The sequence below is a fragment of the Ambystoma mexicanum genome, chromosome 4p (genome assembly GCF_040938575.1).
Source record: "Ambystoma mexicanum isolate Mex_15411 chromosome 4p, UKY_AmexF1_1, whole genome shotgun sequence".
Classification (NCBI taxonomy): domain Eukaryota; kingdom Metazoa; phylum Chordata; class Amphibia; order Caudata; family Ambystomatidae; genus Ambystoma; species Ambystoma mexicanum.
In genome coordinates, this window is record NC_090927.1 from 289141840 (window position 1) to 289160336 (window position 18497).

General features: G+C 45.0%; 1 protein-coding gene across 2 annotated transcripts in view; it reads left to right on the forward strand.

Moving 5' to 3' along the window:
- Positions 1-18497, forward strand: part of OPN5 (opsin 5) — a 533338-nt gene that overhangs the window by 499929 nt on the left and 14912 nt on the right. For both annotated transcript variants that reach the window (XM_069605842.1, XM_069605841.1), the window contains exon 6: positions 11105-11349. In XM_069605842.1, the coding sequence (XP_069461943.1) occupies positions 11105-11349 (245 nt within the window). The remainder of the gene's footprint in view (positions 1-11104; positions 11350-18497) is intronic.

The following is an 18497-nucleotide window of genomic DNA, read 5'->3' on the forward strand; positions in this document are numbered from 1 at the left end:
GATCTTTTCGATAGCATAGCTGTAAGTTACACTAACTATGCCGATAATACTCAGGTGTTAATCAAACTGACTGGCAACTATGATCTAGATTTTATAAAAATCACCTCCATCTATGCTACTATCGAAGTTTGGATGAGTAACACCCTTACCCTCAATGGTAATAAAACTGACTTCATGCTATGTCGGTAACACTCAGTGCCTTGCTAAGCTGGAATCCAGATACTCTTCTTTTGACATCTCTGGAGTTTCCATTAAGACCAGTACTTGGGTTCAATTCTACCCTTAATATGAAAAAAAACATGTTAGTCAACTGAAAGCCTCTTGTGCCTATACGCCACGTTTTATTAGACAAATCAAACAATTTTGGTCTGATTCTAACACGGCGGCCCTTCTTGTTGCTTTGGTCAACTCTAAACTTGAAACAGCCTTCTGGCAGGCACCACAGTCTAACCTGGCCTGCTACAGGTGGCGCAAAATAATGCTGTTCGAGCAGTGTGTGGCCTGTCGAGAAGGAATCACATCTCCGAAGCATGTAAGTCTCTACATTGACTTCCTGTTAAGCACTGCATACCTTACAGGGTGCTCTCTCTTACCTTTAAGTGCCTTACGGATAAGACACCATCTTACCTGAAGGCAAGGATCAAGCATTCTCGTACTTCCCGCTCACTTCGGTCCAGTAATTGCAACAAACTTGAGCAGGCACGTTACAAGCTTATTTGCTTTGAAGACTCAAGTTTTGATGTTGTTGCTCCATGCCTCTGGATCTCTCTCATGCTCTCTCTTTGTCTTTGCTCAGAGTTTCTTCCTTTTAAGAAATCTCTCAAAACATTTCTTTTTAATTCTGATGATTAAACCTTCTTAGTGATTCCAGCATCCTCTCCTGGCTTTTCCGTGGCTCCTCTACCCTTTTCTTTCTTCTTACTTGCTGCTCATTGAGGTCTTTGGGCAAGTTGTGCCTTATACGAGTTGATTAACATTAACATTAACTAATGTTCTTGTACTTTTTCACGGGGTACAGGTGCCCACTAAAGTTTGAAATCTCTTTGGCAGTTCTCCAGCTCTCCCACATACTGCTGCCAATCTCACAGGTTGGGATTCCCCATATTTGGCCAACACCCCCCCTATGACTGCTTCATTCATTCCCTCCTGCAGAAATTACTACAGGATGGAGAGTTGGTGCTGCTCTATGTGTCATCTTAAGTTGCACATCACCACTAGGGCATCCAGATCCCCAGTGCTAACTCACTCCACCACAATTAATATAGCAGGTCACCCATGCTGCATGATGTGGCCCAAGGGGTCCTGCCCAAAGATATGTGCTGTTGGTGGCTCACCACCCCCAATAAATAGTTTGGATGAGGTGACAAAAGGGGCCTGCCACTGGCTACAGTTGCTGGTGCCACTGATTAGGCAGACTGGACAGGTCGAGGTTTGGCCACAGTCTACTTGCTGGTGTTACCATGCTGCACCCTGGCCCTGGGATGCAAGGACCCTCCTACTGACCACTCGGGAGGATAGCTCAGGGGCAACGTGCTCGCCTTGGAAGCAAGACGACATGGAGCAACACAGGTTTGATCCCCGGGTCCGCGCTTAGAAACCTCTGGGTATTAAGCACGTTATAAATAACCAATCATATCATATCACTGCTAGAGAGGGTAGTGGTGGCTAAATGGTCGATAGATTCTGAGGTCACATGTGCCAGGTACACCCCCCTGTACCACCTGCACAACGGTTACTCATCCTCCTCATCCCTAGGGCATGGCCCTTCTTGCCTCTTCCCTTCTGTCCCCTTTTGATCCACTTCCTGCAGCCCTCCACCTTGCAGACGACTTCAGGATCCAACCCACTGATGGTCTCTCTTGGTGGCATGGCAAAATATGGTGGCATACAAAGTGGAATGTGCAAGACATTGATTCACGGTCCGCTGGGGCACCTCCTACCTTTCCCCACCACCATGGCAGGAACAAGGTCCCTTAGAATCACCTCCTTTTCTTGTACCAGTCCCTCCTTATCCACTTCAGGGAGGCCCAGCTCCTGCTGCAGCACCTCAGCAGGCTTGAGTCTCCTTCTGACAGCCCTCCCCCTCATCTACATCAGCATCCTTGCCCTGCTGGGTAGAGGCAACTTGCTCCTCGATACTCCCAAAATAGTCATAATCCGTCCCAAACACCGCTGCCAAGGTGCTTGGTGGGGCCACCCCCATCCTCTCATTTGAGGGACATGCCTGTCTGCACCTCCATTACTGCTGTTGGGGTGTCCACATGAGTTCCTCCCTCCCATGCCCCAGTACTTGTAACCTTCACCTCAGTACTTTCCTCCTCCAACACCTGCGACTACTGCACTCGAAGAAACAGTGGTGCTCTGTAGCCCAGGCCCAAATAACTGGTACCCACAAAATCCCCAAGGCTCCACTCCCCAAGCCCCTTACCAGTGATGAGGAAATCCTCCTCCTGTGAGAAACACAATTCCTTCTACACCCACAACCCCCCCCCCACACACACTGCATCGTAGTGAGTATGACGTGACTGCCACAAATGAGAAATATCAAAAAAAACAAGTGATCACAGTGGAAAACAACCAGGGGAACCAAGACCATTCTACAAATACAACTAATACAGTATCACAATAAAATACAAAAACAAAGGGTGATTGGAGTTTTTATTATTTTCTGTGATTTTGTTGGCTTTTTAACTTTTATAAAGGGACGCACAAGGGGAAAGGTACATGAACAAATTGCATCGTTTCTTCCATTTTTCTCTTTTTACCTAACACAAGGCACTATCACACACTGAACAAACTCTTCTGTAGAAGGAGAAAAATTGCTTCAAAACACACTAAATAGGAATAACTACAAGCAGAACCAGCAATAAACATATAACACTCTTCAAAACACCTCGAAAGACTGCTCAGATTATCTCAATTGCACCCACCACATTCCACATGTGAGCAAAACCCACAAAGGATCAGGAAGTGAGCTTGTCATTGAATAGAGGGAGACAAACTTTGCTTAGGGAACTCATGACTTCTGATTGGCTGTAAAAACTCTGACAAACTTGACAATTTCTCTGTGGGGCCCGATTGGCGATATTAACCCAATGAATAACGTTGTACATAATGATATATGAAACTCCTCACTGGACAATGGATCATCATGCAAGACCTGGAAGCCTGCTGTGAGTTCATCTGGTATTAGTCAGTGCCAGAAACCTGTCCTGTTCTCGTGATGAGGATAATTCTTTTCTAAAAGATTTGCCCACGACCACAGGACAGTTTTAGAGACGTTTATCCAGGTCAATGTAGGGAGACTCATCTCCCTGTAATCCTGATTAAGTGAATTGATGTTCTGGCAGTCATGTCAATATGCCTGTGCAGGGAGCCCTCTTTCTTTTCACCAAAGGTAAAAATATCTGCTTTGTTGTGGTTCAGATGCAACAGTTTATCTTCCCTTCCTCTTCATTTTGGCAAGGTCAGAGTCAAACCAGTTATTCCATTTCTCGGGCAACATTTCTTTATTTGGGTGATGGTGGCATGGAAATCCATGGTGTTAGAGAGGGCACTTGGGGAAAGAAAGGGGACCAGAGAGGGTAATTGCTAGAGTATAGGAGGCTCAGATGGGAGCCTTGAAGCTGAGGTCCAGGGTTTGCTTGGAAAAGAGGTGATTCCCTTAGCCATGCCTGCCTTTGCCAAGCTGGCAGGATGAGTCCTCCCTGGCATTTGTGGTAAAGTACCTGGGGCCTGGTCACAGGGGTTGCTGCAGGCTGAATCAGCCACCAAGGAGCTGCAGGAGGGATATAGCTGAGCCCTTGGCTTGTGGTTAGGGCTGATCGAAATTGTGTGTAGCAGGCATTAATGGCAGTCGTTTTTCTAATTTGGATAATACATAGCACCTATGTATCCTGTATAGCCCATCCACTACTGTAAAACATTATATAATTGACCTATGACCTGCCGGTCATCCCCTTTCTTGGTATAGCCAAGAGTACCAGTGCCTTGCTGTTGGTTGAGGAAAAGGTACACAGGTACATCTATGTGCTTGTTCCGGCTCGGGAACTGGCCTCTATGTGCACTTAGCTATTGCAAATTGTACTTTCTAGGATGGCTGGAAGAAGACTGTTGTCCTGCTGGCTGCAATGAGCACATGGTCTTCCTTGTATGTGCCCCAATGAGATTGCCTTCCTTCAAGGTGCAATGGATGTTCTCTTCCAATTGGTCATTCAAGAGGATATGCCCCTGGTTTGCTGCTCTATTGTGAGCGCTCATTGGACCAGTACCATATGTGCATATGTCTTCTGATTTCCATTGGTGCCATCATAACTAGGGGAAAGCAGAAAGCCACCAACTGCAATATCAGATAAAGATTCAACTGGAATGCAATATCGTCAGAATACCCAGCACACCCTCAACCCCTTTCTGTGGCTTTAAAAAGATCCTGGAAGTCGGCAATAATTGGATGAGTGGTGTGTTGAAAGGATGCATATTCTCAAAGTTGGATGTGCCATAGCATAGTGTTTTGATAACAATGTTCAGTTCTAAGTTCAGAAAAGGTGATAGCTGTGTCTTTGAACCCTACGTTTGTGGCTACATATTCTCTTGGTGCAGTGTACTCATAATCACTGCCTGAAGAAGAGGAATCTGGGTCTGCAGAACATGGGTAGACTGCCCTGTTCTTAGATTCATATTTTCCTTATTGCCCACTGTTCCCCCCATTGTCTGCTTGAAAGCTGTTTCATCTTAGAAAATGACAGCAGTGATTGATCCCTGGAATGTTTCCTGTTTCTGCTGCACTTTCCGTGTAGGAAGCTCATCACTGTAGCACCTCACTCCTGGCCCTGTACTCATATCATAAGATAGGATTTGGGAATCTCTGGCCCATTCCCCATGAACCCGTCCCATGCTTCACAAGTTTGCGCTGGGGGTGTTGCTACCTGCAGTGCTTCCCAAGCTTAGCGCCCAACTTGTGATTTCATCTCTACAAACCTCCAGCTTTTAGATCCCTTGGGTAAAATCAAGGCTTCTTTTAGGATTGTGAGACTCTGTGCATCAAATATATATGCGTGGCCACTCCACTTCAGGCCTCAGGCTTTGAGGAATTATGCATTTAAGAAGTATCTTGGCATTATTGAGCTGACTACATATTATATGTGTTTTTCCTTTCCTGTTTTGCCATCTCCATCTGCAGGATGCGCACATTAACCTCATGCAGGTTACTTGAATCATTCGGGTAAAACAACTAATTTTGGTTACAGCTTGTATGCAAGCTGGTTACGGATAACGCAATCAGCAAACGTGTAGGCACATATGGTGTTATGTTTTCCTGTTATCTTTTCCATTTATGCACAACATTATGGACACATAAAGGTAAATGGCTCTGTTATTTACCTATCTTAAAAGAGGAATTGTGAATGTGTAACTGATGATCTTGTGTTTATTTGTTTTTCTGTGTTTGTTTCATGTTGTTAGGAAAGATTTCATATTCGAATGTAATTTTCCCTCCATGTGTCAACCCCCAAACTTTTTGCTGCTTTTCTACACCCTGATCTAACCTTTACTAGAGAAGCGCAGCCCTCAGCCACACTCCTTTGGGCTTTCACTCACTTCTTATGGGGAAACGGACATGCCCTTAGTCCTTTCCTCATGTTGCAGCTTTTATGCAACATGTAACAAGAGTGCAATGTAACTTACTTTACCGCACCCTTGGGTCTCTAGTCATTCCAAAGGCCCTAGAAACTCTCGCTGGACTTTTTTATGAACTGTGCAGATGTGTCACGGACAGGACTGGTGGCAGCTATCGTTTATCTTATGTTTTGAACTCTTTCTTGCCATGTTATCCGCGCTTACCGCGTTTGGCACGAATAGGTGGCCTGGCTCCAAAATGGCCATGCCACGAGGTTCTTTGTCCTGTCCTTTGGCCATCTTGCCCCTTCACGCCCCCCAGGTCGAGCCGACCCGGGTCAGTCCTTATTTGGTCATGCACTTTCCCGCGAAACCCCAAAGATTTTGCGGGCTTCTGCATGCCTTGTGTGTGCCTCCAGGATGTGGGCTGGGATGTCTGTTCCCAATACACATCCTGGGTGCCAGAGAGTCTGGAGTGTCCTGAATGCCTGGGACCACTGTGGTCCGTGATTGGTCCACGTATGGAGTGAGTGTTTGTGAGCAGATCTCCCATTGGGTCCTCTCCGTTTTGGCGCGACGGGAACTTTGGATAAGAGGAGGCCGAGAACACCACTACCATGTCGATCTCCTGAGTTCACACGAACAAAGGATAAGGAGCCAAGTATCCTGCAACAAGAAGCCGACTCGAGGAACCGCTAGTGACCCGCTGGAAGGTTTGGCACCCTGAGCCCGCTGTCATCCTGCGAGACCCCTTTTGCATCTGATCGTCCTAGAAGGTCTGCGAAGGCGCTTTGACCCATTGGAATAGTGGGACCAACTATTCTCGGCACCTTCAACAAACCCTGCAAGTAAGCCTCTTCAGAAGTGTCCCTGGGCCAACCGGTGGGCTGACCATTTTACGCAGGACATTTGCTCTGTCACCGCTGCAGTTTCGAGGAAGCCCTCGAAACTTGGTATACTGCTTGCTCTGAGTCCACGGCACCCTCACACCGAATTTTGTACACTTGACGTTCCCAGGTCTGAAGTGAGACAAGTGCGCCCAGACTGCGGTTACCGCCCTGCTGTTGCAACAACCTGTGCAAGTTTGCTGCACTTGTGATCCCCTTGACCCTGAAGCCTGCTACCACGGAAACTACACGGTGTCGAGATGTCCTGATTGTCGCATTCAAACCTGCAAGCGAAGTGGACTGTACTGGCGAAGTCTGGGTCTGCCTGCGTCGGGGACCGGTGAGTAGTCCATACCCCAACCGGTGGCCCCTAGTGCAGGAGCCCATTTTTACGCATGAAGTGGCCCCTGAGGGCCCCTTTCCTTTCCACCGCTATTGCGAAATAGCGACTCCATCCCCCATTCTCAACATGCCTCTGCCCGCAAGTGGAGGTTCTGCTTGAAGAGTGGGGACTTGTTCTTCATCGACCTTATCCACCTTCCTGAGCTGCTAGTGACCCTTGAAGAGACCCTATTTTTGTCCATTGGCACAAGCGCGTGCATGTACTATTGAGCATAAGGCTCCTCTCTTCGTAGGGCTTGGACTGCCTCTTAGTTAGGTGTATTCTTGATGTGGAACTGGGTCTAAAGATTACTTGCACGGCCTGTTTTCCTCCCCATCTAGGTGGTCTACATATTGTGTGCTTCTTAATCCGTTAGACCCCTCTGGTCTTGTATGTATATTGTGTTGATTGTGATGTGTTGATCTACTTTAGTATTATTGTGATTCTTTGCTAAGGTCGATATTACAAAGGCCTTGTAATAAATGTGTCTCTATATTTAATATAACACCTGTCTGTAGTAATTTGTAAGTGTCCTTGCTTTGTGTGCTCATTGAGGTCTTTCAGTCACCCTCACCCCTCTTGAGACTTAGTCTTGACCGCCTGCCATAGCTACCCTGATTGGTCTGGCTTGTCCAGAGGTTACCCTGCTCCAAGAAACTAGGTTGGCCTTCTGAACCTCTGCCCCTCCAGGTCAGAGTTCCGAAATCCATCTTAACACATGTCTTGTGATTTCTCTATCATTTATCATGGATGGTGCATTTTCCCACCTTTGATCGGTTGTTTATGTTTATGGTGCATAGTGTTTAGCCCTGAAGATGGAAAAAGCTCTGAAATGCATTGGCTTAAGAACACTTTTGGAGTAACCCTACCTTTTATGAAGAAATAAAAGAACTACTTATGGATATGGAGTATATGATTTAAGGACTTGAAGCATTGTACTGAAATGACTGAAACTAGGTCATAAACTTTGAATCAAGTTGCTGTGAAAAATCTGAGAGTTTTCCCTACCTTCTCCCTGGGGATCCTCTGTTCAGGTGGCCAAGCAACGGTCATCGCTGTTAGATCCAGAACCTGGGGTGGGCAAGCGAGGGAGGATCACCTGGGTAGAGGGTCCTCTGGGATTGGGAAGGAGGAACATGATGGTGAGACATGGTATCCCCCTGTTTCCAACACCCTCCTGCCCGATATTTCCTCTGCCTTCATGGGCTACTATGCGTCCTATCCTGTTATCGCCGCCCCATTTACAACACGTACCGCGATAAAGAGGATGCGTCCGAGAACAGGGAAAATGGAATTAAACACAGTACCCCACTTTCTACAGCAACATGTTAACATGTTTATCCCCCCTTTCCTGACAGTAATTTACCCACAATCCCCAGGTAACACTATGAATCCCAAAACACCCCCTCCCCATTTCCAACAAACACTGGGAAGAAGAAGAGGCGACTGAGAGCAGTGAGGATTGCCTCTTAGAAACACACTAGGAAACAGAGGAAAGACTGCTTGCAACCACCACTGGACTGTCCCTCTAATAAGGCCAGGAAGGGTCAGGCAATCAATCACACCCGTGCACACCTGACTTGACGTGACTGCCCAGCAAGGTATAAAAGGTGTGGTTTTTAAAAGAGAATTGAGCGTTCTGGGGATGCAGACTGTACCAGGAGAGCCAAGGAGCAGGGATCTGTAGAGCAAGGTCCCTCTGGAGTCCAGAAGAGAGTGGAGTGGCGAAGTCCTGGCTTGGTGTCCAGGAGGGGCTGCAGTGTAGTTAGGGAGCTGTGGCTCCAGAGAGACGGAGAAGGGCAGATTGCAGCCTGCTGGCCATGTCCAACCAAGTGCTTGTTTCCCTGGGCATACTGATGGAGTTGAGGTATCAGAGGGGGCAGTGGAAGAGACCCTGAACCAAAGCTGTGTAAAGCGGAACCCAAACAAGACTAACTCGGCAACCAGTGAGTTTCATGAATGCAAATTGAAACCCGGTATGCGTGTAAAGTGAAAGCCTGTTTTGATGTGAGGGAAAAGGAAAAGTAGCAAGTAAAAATCACCCAAGATCACTGAAAGTAAAGGAAAACGATGCTACTGAAGAGCTAGTGAAGTGAGAGCAAAATGTCAAAATCAATGAAATAAAAGCCAGAAATAGAGACAGACAAGAGGCCGAGTATAAGTGAGACCGAACTGTATTGTAAAACAAGGAAAACAGGAGAAAGCTTAAAGATAGTGAAAGGCATTATGGGACTGGTAGTGAAAAGACAAATCAAGAAAACATTTAAGAAAGACCTATGAATTGGGAAACAAGCAATGATAAGAAACAGAGTAACAGAGTTGTCCAGTGTGAATCAACACATTATCGAAAGTCTTTGTGAAAGGGTGATCCATGAGGTGAAGGGGAGCTGTGTGAAAATCAAAGAGTGGTCAAAATAGAGAGCCTAATTGTGAAAAACGTTTTGAAGCTGGAAAAGAAAGGTATATTGTGAAACCAAGAGAAAGAGATACAAACAGAAATTTGGGGGTTCCAGAGGGGTATGTTAACAAGAAAGTAAGTAAGAGTGCAAGAGGCACGATCAAGAGGAAGCTCAAGTGTTGGAGTGGTCATGCATAGGGGCGAAAGAATACTATGCGTTTGCGAAAGCTTCGGACAAGAAGAATTGTTGAAAACTAAAAAGGATATGGCCTTAAGTGAGGGAAGCCTGAGAGATCCACTCCATTGCATTGTTGAAATGTGTTATAGTAAAAGATAGTGGCTCAGATAAGGGAAACCTGAGAGACCCGTCATAAAAATCTAATTGAAAGTACTACAAAGCAAACTAAAGCACAAGAAGGTTCATTGTTGAAACTGAAGAGTTAGAAGGTTGGGGAAGGGAACCCCTCAAATATTGTGAAAGCAAAGATGATGACCCCATTGTGAAAGTGAACTTTGTGAAACTTGTTAACTTTATGAATACTGAGAAGGAGAATCTTTTTGAGGAAGTCTGTGAAAGTGAACTTTGGAAAGTTTTTGGTGAAAGGTTTAAATCTATGGAACTCTAATGATCCTGGGTGATCCAAACGTGGGGAAGGGAGTTGTGAACCAGCTCCACCTCTTAAGCCATTCTGACATTTCTTTCAAGACACTATTTTTACTTTTGTATTCCCTTTACACATTTCTCATTTGAGAAGAATGGCAAGCTTTGGTGTTCGTGGTAAGGCCTTTATTTTGACTAGACTGACTTGGACTTGTTTATTGTTTATTTTATGGTCGAGACTACTCCCATTTTAGAGTTAGGGACAGTTAGGAAATTCACCAACCCCAGTAAACTACAAAATAAAGCTTTTTGAAACTTGCATCTATTGTGTCTCTGTCTACTGTTCATACCATGCCTTCCTTATATTGCTAACAGGGAGTAACAAGAGCACTTGGTTGGTCCTGGGGCAACCTTGAACCTTTTTTTTTGTCTATTTGACATCCTTGTGCCAAGGGTTTTTTCACTGATGTGCTCTGAAGAGTTATATTTAGTATTGAATTGGTCATTTAAGTAACAAGGCGGCAATATTAATGAAGTGAAATGGTGCCCACCCTCATTCAAATGTTGTCACTTCTACAGATTTACCACAGAATTACCACCAAACTCGCAACGACCTCCATTGTCTTTCCAGCCGTTTAGCTGCCACCTTACAAGTGTATATTATCAGACTGTAATATGTTTTCTTATTTAATAGCACCGTTTTGTCCACAAACTAATGTGTGAAAGAACGAATTATGCATGCTGTAGATAGTGATATCTTTTATCAGATTGAAAACAAGAGTGTAGAGATTGTGAACTCTTTTGGTTATAGTATCACACAAGTTTCTCGTTCACTATGTGAATGTTTCACGCCTTTGTGGTGTTGAAAGTAAATGTAATAAAGTATACTATGTGATAATTTTTTCCATGTAATAAAATAAATCACGAACAACTGCAATCAGAATGGTTTTATTATCTCAAAACCGACATTAGCGAATACTTCTATTGCCGGGTTTTTAATAACTGTTAAACGTGTGCTGGTTTAATTGTGTATGGGTAGCTTCAAATACATTGTGGATATCCAGCACTTTCCTAGATGCAGTATCCTATATATAGCCGCTACTGTCTTGTGAAAGAGCTGAATAAAGCACATACCGGAGAGCGGGCAAAAAGAAGCATAAACATATATGATGTTCTGAACAGCATTTGTTGCATTTTTTCATTTTATCATTTTCTCCCACTAGGTGGCAATGTTGATCTGTGCTGGGTTTCTTATTGCCTGGATTCCGTATGCTGTTGTGTCAGTGTGGTCCGCCTTCGGACAGCCAGACTCCGTCCCTCTATACTTCTCTGTTGTGCCAACTTTACTTGCGAAATCGGCGGCGATGTACAACCCAATCATATACCAAGTCATCGACTGCAAGGCTAAATGTCAGAAATTCTGCTGCAGCTTACTTGCCGGAAAGGAAAATGATTCAAAGAAATCCAGGTAAACAAGAAATCAGGGGCAAATGTTATATAGTTCATTGGGATTATATACTATGCTATCGTAACTCAGCACATGCCTCCTTATTAAATATTATTATTGTTATAATTACTAGTATTATTGTTATAATAATCCACCATAATATTATCAATATTATTTCCATCAGTGTTGGTAGTAGTAGTGGAAGTACCAGTTCTGCTTCTACTATAACTGCTAAATTGGGAGACTGTGCTCACTATGCTACTACAAGTCCCCACATTAACTTAAACCAGACTCATGGTGGCAAGAGCCAAACAGTACGTGTAATGGTACCTGCTTACTGCTTTCTGGTCTATGCAGGTTGATTGGCTTTGGATAGGTGTGCTTTAAGGTGTTATCAAGAAGAGCAGAACATTGGTCCTCATTAAATGTTTGCCGGTCCTGTAACAGTGGTGCTGGTAACCAGCACCGTTGCTACTGGACCGGCAAACTACAAGTTCTGCTCGTGGGTGCCTTTCAGCCCGCCAGGTCTGACCTGGCAGGCGGACCGGCACGCACAGGCAGACCATGTTGGATGCACCGGTACCATTCATGAATGGTGCCGGTGCATCCGGCCCCCGCATTTCCATTGAGCCCTATGGGGCTCGAATGAGAATGGGGAGTAATTATTACCGGCAATGGGGATGTACCGTGTCCTCCGGGTGCTGGAATGCCCCGGTACATCCCCATTTGTGGGTGCCAGTAAAAAAATGACTCTGACGGCAGCCGTGCCAGTAATTACCAGCATGGCTACTGCTGTAGTCGTAATGAGGCCCATTGTCTTTCAAGAAGGGCAAATACAAGACATTCCAGAGAGATCAATTGCGGCTGCCTCCCCTGCACACAAAATTGCATGTGTATTGTTGTATGTATGTGTATAGACGGCAATTTAACGTTTTATATTGCATGTGTAATGCACCACCCTTCCCTTCCACCCCGTGACCAGCGCTTGTGGATATGTTGTTGTTAATCCATGACAATGGCTACTCGGTACAGCATAGCTGGTATTATAGGGTGGCGGTCGACACTATATAGTTAAGGTAGGTGTGTACCTAGTTCCATAGGAAACCTGACATTTGGATTGCTAATAACTGTTGACTTATAGGATGGATTAGGCTGATATTTTGCAAACAAGAAGTTTGTCCCGCCTCCATACTGAATATTTCGGGAAAGATTTGTTAACAAAATGAAACAGTTATTAAGAAAGCAGAAAAACGCTGTTTTCGAACTACTCATTATCTCATAGACAAACGGTCCACGTTTCTGCGCTGGACGGAATTGGACCAAATAAGAAAATACTTGTTTCTGGGGGAGCTCTGGGGTTATTCCATCAAGTCGTTTTTGAAATAGCTGATGGGGAAGACGGCACACCCTTCTCCCAAAATTATAGCTATGTCTCTCATGGTGCATTGCAGCAGAGAGGCTTTCCAGGAATTAAACTCTGCCATTTTTATTTCAACGATGCAAGAGATAACTGTAGTAATAATAGGGTTAGCTGAAAACGAAAAGCACTGAAAACGCTTTTTGGCGAGGGGGTAAAGGATAAAGAAACATTAGCGTAGGGGTGGAGAGAACACCATGTGAAGTTGGAGAGTGAGGGGGGCATGCGGACCAAGTTACAGAAAAAAAGATTTACGGCTTATTGAGGGGATACTATGGTCATCTCGCAAGATAACCACGGTTACAATGAAAGATGCACCCAGAAACGAAAATGCGTCTCACGAAACAAATACGGAAAAGGAGTAAAGGGAGGGGACCAGAGGGCTAAAAAAACAGCAGGGAGACCTTGCTAATGGGAAGGAGGCACGTGAGGACAGAGAAGACTTTTGCATTTTTTCGAGCATAAACTCTGCCACATGATAACCATGGAACAAACAGAGGAATGCAAAATTAGGTAAAAAAAGGAAGACTTGTTCAAAGAAAGTTAGTGTTTTAAAACATATAGTGGGCATGGCCAAAGGCTGTGCTCACTGGCCAGGGCCCAAGACCCTGGCTACTGGGCCAGAAGGAAACCTATAAATGGAACATGAACAGTGGCCATGGTGGAAGGATGTGGCTAGTGGGACGCAAAGAAACCTCTCAGTGGAACATGTACAGAGGCCATGGCCAAAGGCCATGGCAAATGGTTATGGACAAAGGCCACAGCTATTGACAGGGATAGACAGGTAGCGTTTTTTGGCACATTTAATTTTATTTTGTTTTGCAGGAGAACATAATGTTACAGTGATACAACTTTGTCGTTTAAGAAAACATAAAACATGAAACATCAACCACTAGAAAAACACACACCAATTCCCCCACTTAGACCCCCCGCCACCTCTCCCTATCCACCCACTTTTCCCCCTGGCACTGTGTGCTCCTTCATTGTTGAGGTTACAGTCCCTAATCCGTTGCATAGCCTACGTTTAGGCACCATCGGCTCGCATCCCCCCATTACTCCACAATCACCCTCTGAGCGGTACTGGGACTTCTCAGTTGTTCCACTTCATTCCAGGCATTCCCTACTTCAACTCCAATCCTCGTGGGATCCACCTCCCTTCACCCCATCTGAATGTCCGGTGTCAAGTATCTGACAGTGAAGGGATACCATTCCATCTCTGTGGGCCTCGGCCTTCCATGGAGCCCTGCCATAATTCTTTCCATCAAGTAAATGCTCTTGACCACAATGATCCATTCTCTCTTACTAGGTGTGTGATTTGTTTTTCCATTTAATGGTGACACATGCTCTGGCGGCCAGCAGTAACAATGCTGCAATTTTCGGTAGCCTGGTCTGGGATCGCAAGTGGGGGGGGGGGGGTCAAGACTCTAAGCTGGGTTGACTTATAATAGAGCCGAATGCCTGGAAGGTCAACCCCTCCTTTCTCTGTTGATAACGTGAAGGTAGACCTGGGGATTTTGGCCTTCCTCCCCTGCCAGGGGAACCTGTAAAGCACCCACTGTAACTCCTGGAAGAACCCCTCTGGTATGCGCATCAGTAGCATTTGGAATAGGTATAGCACCCTCGGGAGGACCACCATTTTCAGTGCGTTCAGGCGACCCAACCAGGAAATCGCTAGCTTTTGCCATTTCACTATATCCTCATGTATTTTCTGCTTCAGTGGGGGGAAGTTAGCGTCATAAAAGCTCTCCAGGTCTTTAATGAGGTTGACACCCAAATACCTCATCAAGGACACATTAATACCCAGCCCAAGTGGGGGGAACCTCCCAATCTTCCCATCCCTGCATCTATCCAGGGTGAAGAGTACTGACTTCTACCTATTAATCTTCACCCCGGCCATAGTGCCATAGTGCTCAATCAGCCAGAGAGCCACCGTAATGGAAATCAGGGGTTCGCTCAGGTGTAGCAATATATCATCTGCTTTAAGGCAACCTTATATTCCAACCCTCCCATTTTGATGCCCTGCATCCCTGGGTCATCCCATATCCGCTGGGCAGAGGTTCTATCGACAGAGCATACAGTGTTGGGGAGAGGGGGTTCCCCTGCCTGGTACCCCTCCCGAGAACAAACCAGCTTGAGAATCCTCCGTTCACCATCACCGATGCCATATATACACCACTAAGACCCCACAAAGTAACCTTTCCCCTATTCCAAACTTGACTAGGACGGCCCTGAGAAAACCCCATTCCACCCGGTCAAAGGCCTTCTCGCAAGCTATCGAAAGAAGAGGCACCCCCCCATGTCCTGACATGTGTGTATGAGGTGTAATGTCTTCCTCATCTAGTCCACTCCCTATCGACCCAACATGAACCCCACCTGGTCCGAGTGAATTAGGCCCGGCATATACCCTTCCAGTCTCTTGGCTATCACCCTGGTGTATAACTTGGCATCCGTATTGAGGAGAGAAATTGGCCGATAGGCACCACAGGGGATCACTGTGATCAAGGGACAGGATAACGATTCCTGCGCCCTGCCTGTGTCGAGTATATAGTTAAACAGCTTTGTCAAGAAAGGGAGTAGGGTAGTGAGAAATACCTTATATAACCCAGAAGTGTAGCCATCCTCACTCAGTGCCTTCCCTACCGGCATCCTTGCCACCGCCTTTTTTACTTCCTCCTCCATTATAGGGGCTTCCAATGCAGAGGACTCCTCAGAGAGTTTAGGCAGGTCAATGGCCCCCAGGTAAGCGCACATATCTTGCGCCTTGGGGGAAACCTCTGACGCTACAGTTTCTCATAGAAGGCAGCAAACGCTTCTGGAATTTCCTCCCCGTTAGACCTGCAACCCGTCATTCTCTCCTATTTCCATGACCCACCTATCCGCATGCTGACCTCTCAGACGCACGGCCAATTTCCCCTTTTTCGTAGAACTTTTGTTTCAGGAAGAGCAGGCTACGGATGACTTTCCCTTCTTCCAGGGGTCTCAGTTCCTCCCTCTTGCCCCTCGTCTCTTGTATGCTCTCCGCAGGTTCATGGGCCTTCGCATCCAGGTGTCTTATCTCCTCCCTCAGTCTCCTCTTGACAACCGCCCTTTGCCTCTTTTTATGGTACCTCTCCACATAGCCTTCTCAGCCTCCCATACGGTCCTCATGTCTACCTCCCTGTCATTGACCTTAAAGTATTCCTCTATTTCCTTTTTCTTCTCAGAGGAGAACACCGGATCCTTCCAAAGTGAGTCATTGCACCTCCATTTTGGTCCATTTGGAGGAATACCCGCCCACTTTATGTCCACCGTTACCATGTCATAGTCGGTATCTCGTCCTTGGGATTTAAGGGGTTAATGAGGAGAAAATGTTAGAAGGCTTTGCATGGTAAAATACTGAAATCACCAAAAAAGGCCTTGGCACTGGGGGGGAAAACCCATGGCAGTTAAAAGGTTAATAGATGTTGTAAATTATCCAGCTTTTTAAAGCTTCTACAAAAGCTGTAACATTTTTCTAAATGTTTCCTAGGCACTAACACGTTAAAAGTATTTAGGAGCTTTAAACAAGGCACCATACATATATGATATTTTCCTATATTTGGAAGTCCTCATATGTATGATTTTATGATTTTGCTTGAAAGTACAATAGAGAGTTTAAAACATATTCTTTTGTCAAACTCCTCTTTTGTCGTCCCATATCATGACCAATCTATATTCCACTGAATATATGTAAAATAATTATGTTTCTGTATGAAAATAATTGAAATACTGATCCTCTATCATTCTCATTGTGTCAGTTATTATTCTCAGATGGAATACAGCTTTCTTGAATTTAGTCATAGTCATTAAAGATATGTATAACATGGGACTGCCAGAAGGTCTCAGCCCAGTACAGAAACATCAGGTATATTTTCTGTGTATAAGCAATAATGGGAGGGTTCAGTGAAAAGCAACCACATTTCTTGTACCATCCTTTAAACACAGCCATACAACACATGGACAGAGTAGAGTGATCAACCGTATTGAAAGCAGCAGAAGGATTGAGAAGAAAAAGAAAAGACAAAAGACTAGAATGGAGAGAAGATAGAACAGAATTGGATACAGAAACCAAGGCAGTTTTGGTGGAGTGGGCGAGAACCAGGTTGGGATTGTGGACGATGAGAATGGTGGTCTAGATAGGAGGTAACTTCAGAGTAGATTACACATTCTAGAATGTCAGATACAAATGGCAGATGTCTCATGGGGCAGAAGGTGGACAGTAAGGAAGGAGAGTTAACATACCAGCACTGTTAAAACCAGAGGGCAATCTAGCTGAGGAAAGAGACAAATTAATGAGGGAAGTCGGAAATAAAATCAAGAGGGGAAAGATATTAGTGATGATGGATAGGGAGCGGGTCAGGAGACAAAGTTTTAGCTTTAGTGAGGTAGAAGGAGGTCTCAGGGTTGAAAAAGGGGGTGAGGGATGTCAGAGAGGATGATACAGAAGGAGAAAGTGATGAGAAAGGGTTGCTAGAGATTGAGAGTGAAGACCGTAACAGAGTGACTTAGTTAATTAAATAGTTGACCAAATCAGTGGTGTTACAGGAGGAGGATAGAGAAGGATTGAGGGAAACACGGATACAGTTTAGAAGTTGAATGAGAAGGAAAGTGTGATTAGAGTAAGAACGAAAAAGATATGAGACATTTATTTTTGGAAGCATACCAAAGAGGAGTCGTAGGTAGAATGGATACCAGAGAACAATGCAAGGTTAATGGGCGAGTGAGATTTACTCCAACGGCGGTCGGCTCACCTCGGAAATGTACGTAAAGAGAGAAGGTCAGGAGTGAACCTAGGTTGCCTAAAAGAGGGACAGAAAGTAGGAGGAGGGTGAAGAAAGTCAATAGTAGCAATGACTGAAGTGTTTAGGGTTGAGGGTTGAGTCAACAGAAGTAGAGTCAAAATCAGAGGGAGAACGAAGAGAAGTCATGAGTGCTGCAATAAAAACAGAAGTGTCAAAGGTTCTGAGATTACAACCAGAGAATGATCGTTATGGACTGATAGGACTAGAGGCGATAGGGGCAAAGGAAAAAAAGGATAGTAGATTGTGATCAGAGAACGGGAAGGAGCTTGAGGAGACTAATGAGGTTGGTGAAATAGAGGAAAATATACTATCAAGAGAAGAATCTGAGATGTGTGATGTAGGTGAAGGATAGTGAAAAAGATTGTAGAAGTGAAGTAATGAGAGAATGGGAGATGAGGCATGAATGATAAAAGATGAAGAATAAAGTCACCCAAAAGAAATAAAAGGTGGAGGAAGAAGAGAGAGTAGCTGGAGTGCAATATAAAATTAGAAAATGAATGGGGCATGGCATAGACAATGAAAGGATATGATATTCAAAGGATGGGAATACCAGAAGATGCCTTCTGCTAAACATGCTTATAATAAGGCTTGATAATGTCTTCCGCTTGCATCCGTCCCATTTCTGTCATTACCTCTTCCCACAGCAGTGCCAAGGGTACCTGTCACACCTCAGCTGTTGTGGGTAATGCATCTTGGTTGAGATGTATTGTGTGACATAAACCATATAGACATCCCAAATCACTTCTAAACAGGTGAGGGTAACATTGCTTTATTGTCATACATCAATCTTGTTTTTGTTTTATTGAACTAAAATACAAACAGGAAGACTACGGAGTCTTACCGAGAATGGACAATTGGGCATTCCTTTTATTACAGCAGACAATATCCATGACAAACACACCACCCAAGGGAACTCAACCTACCTCCAATTC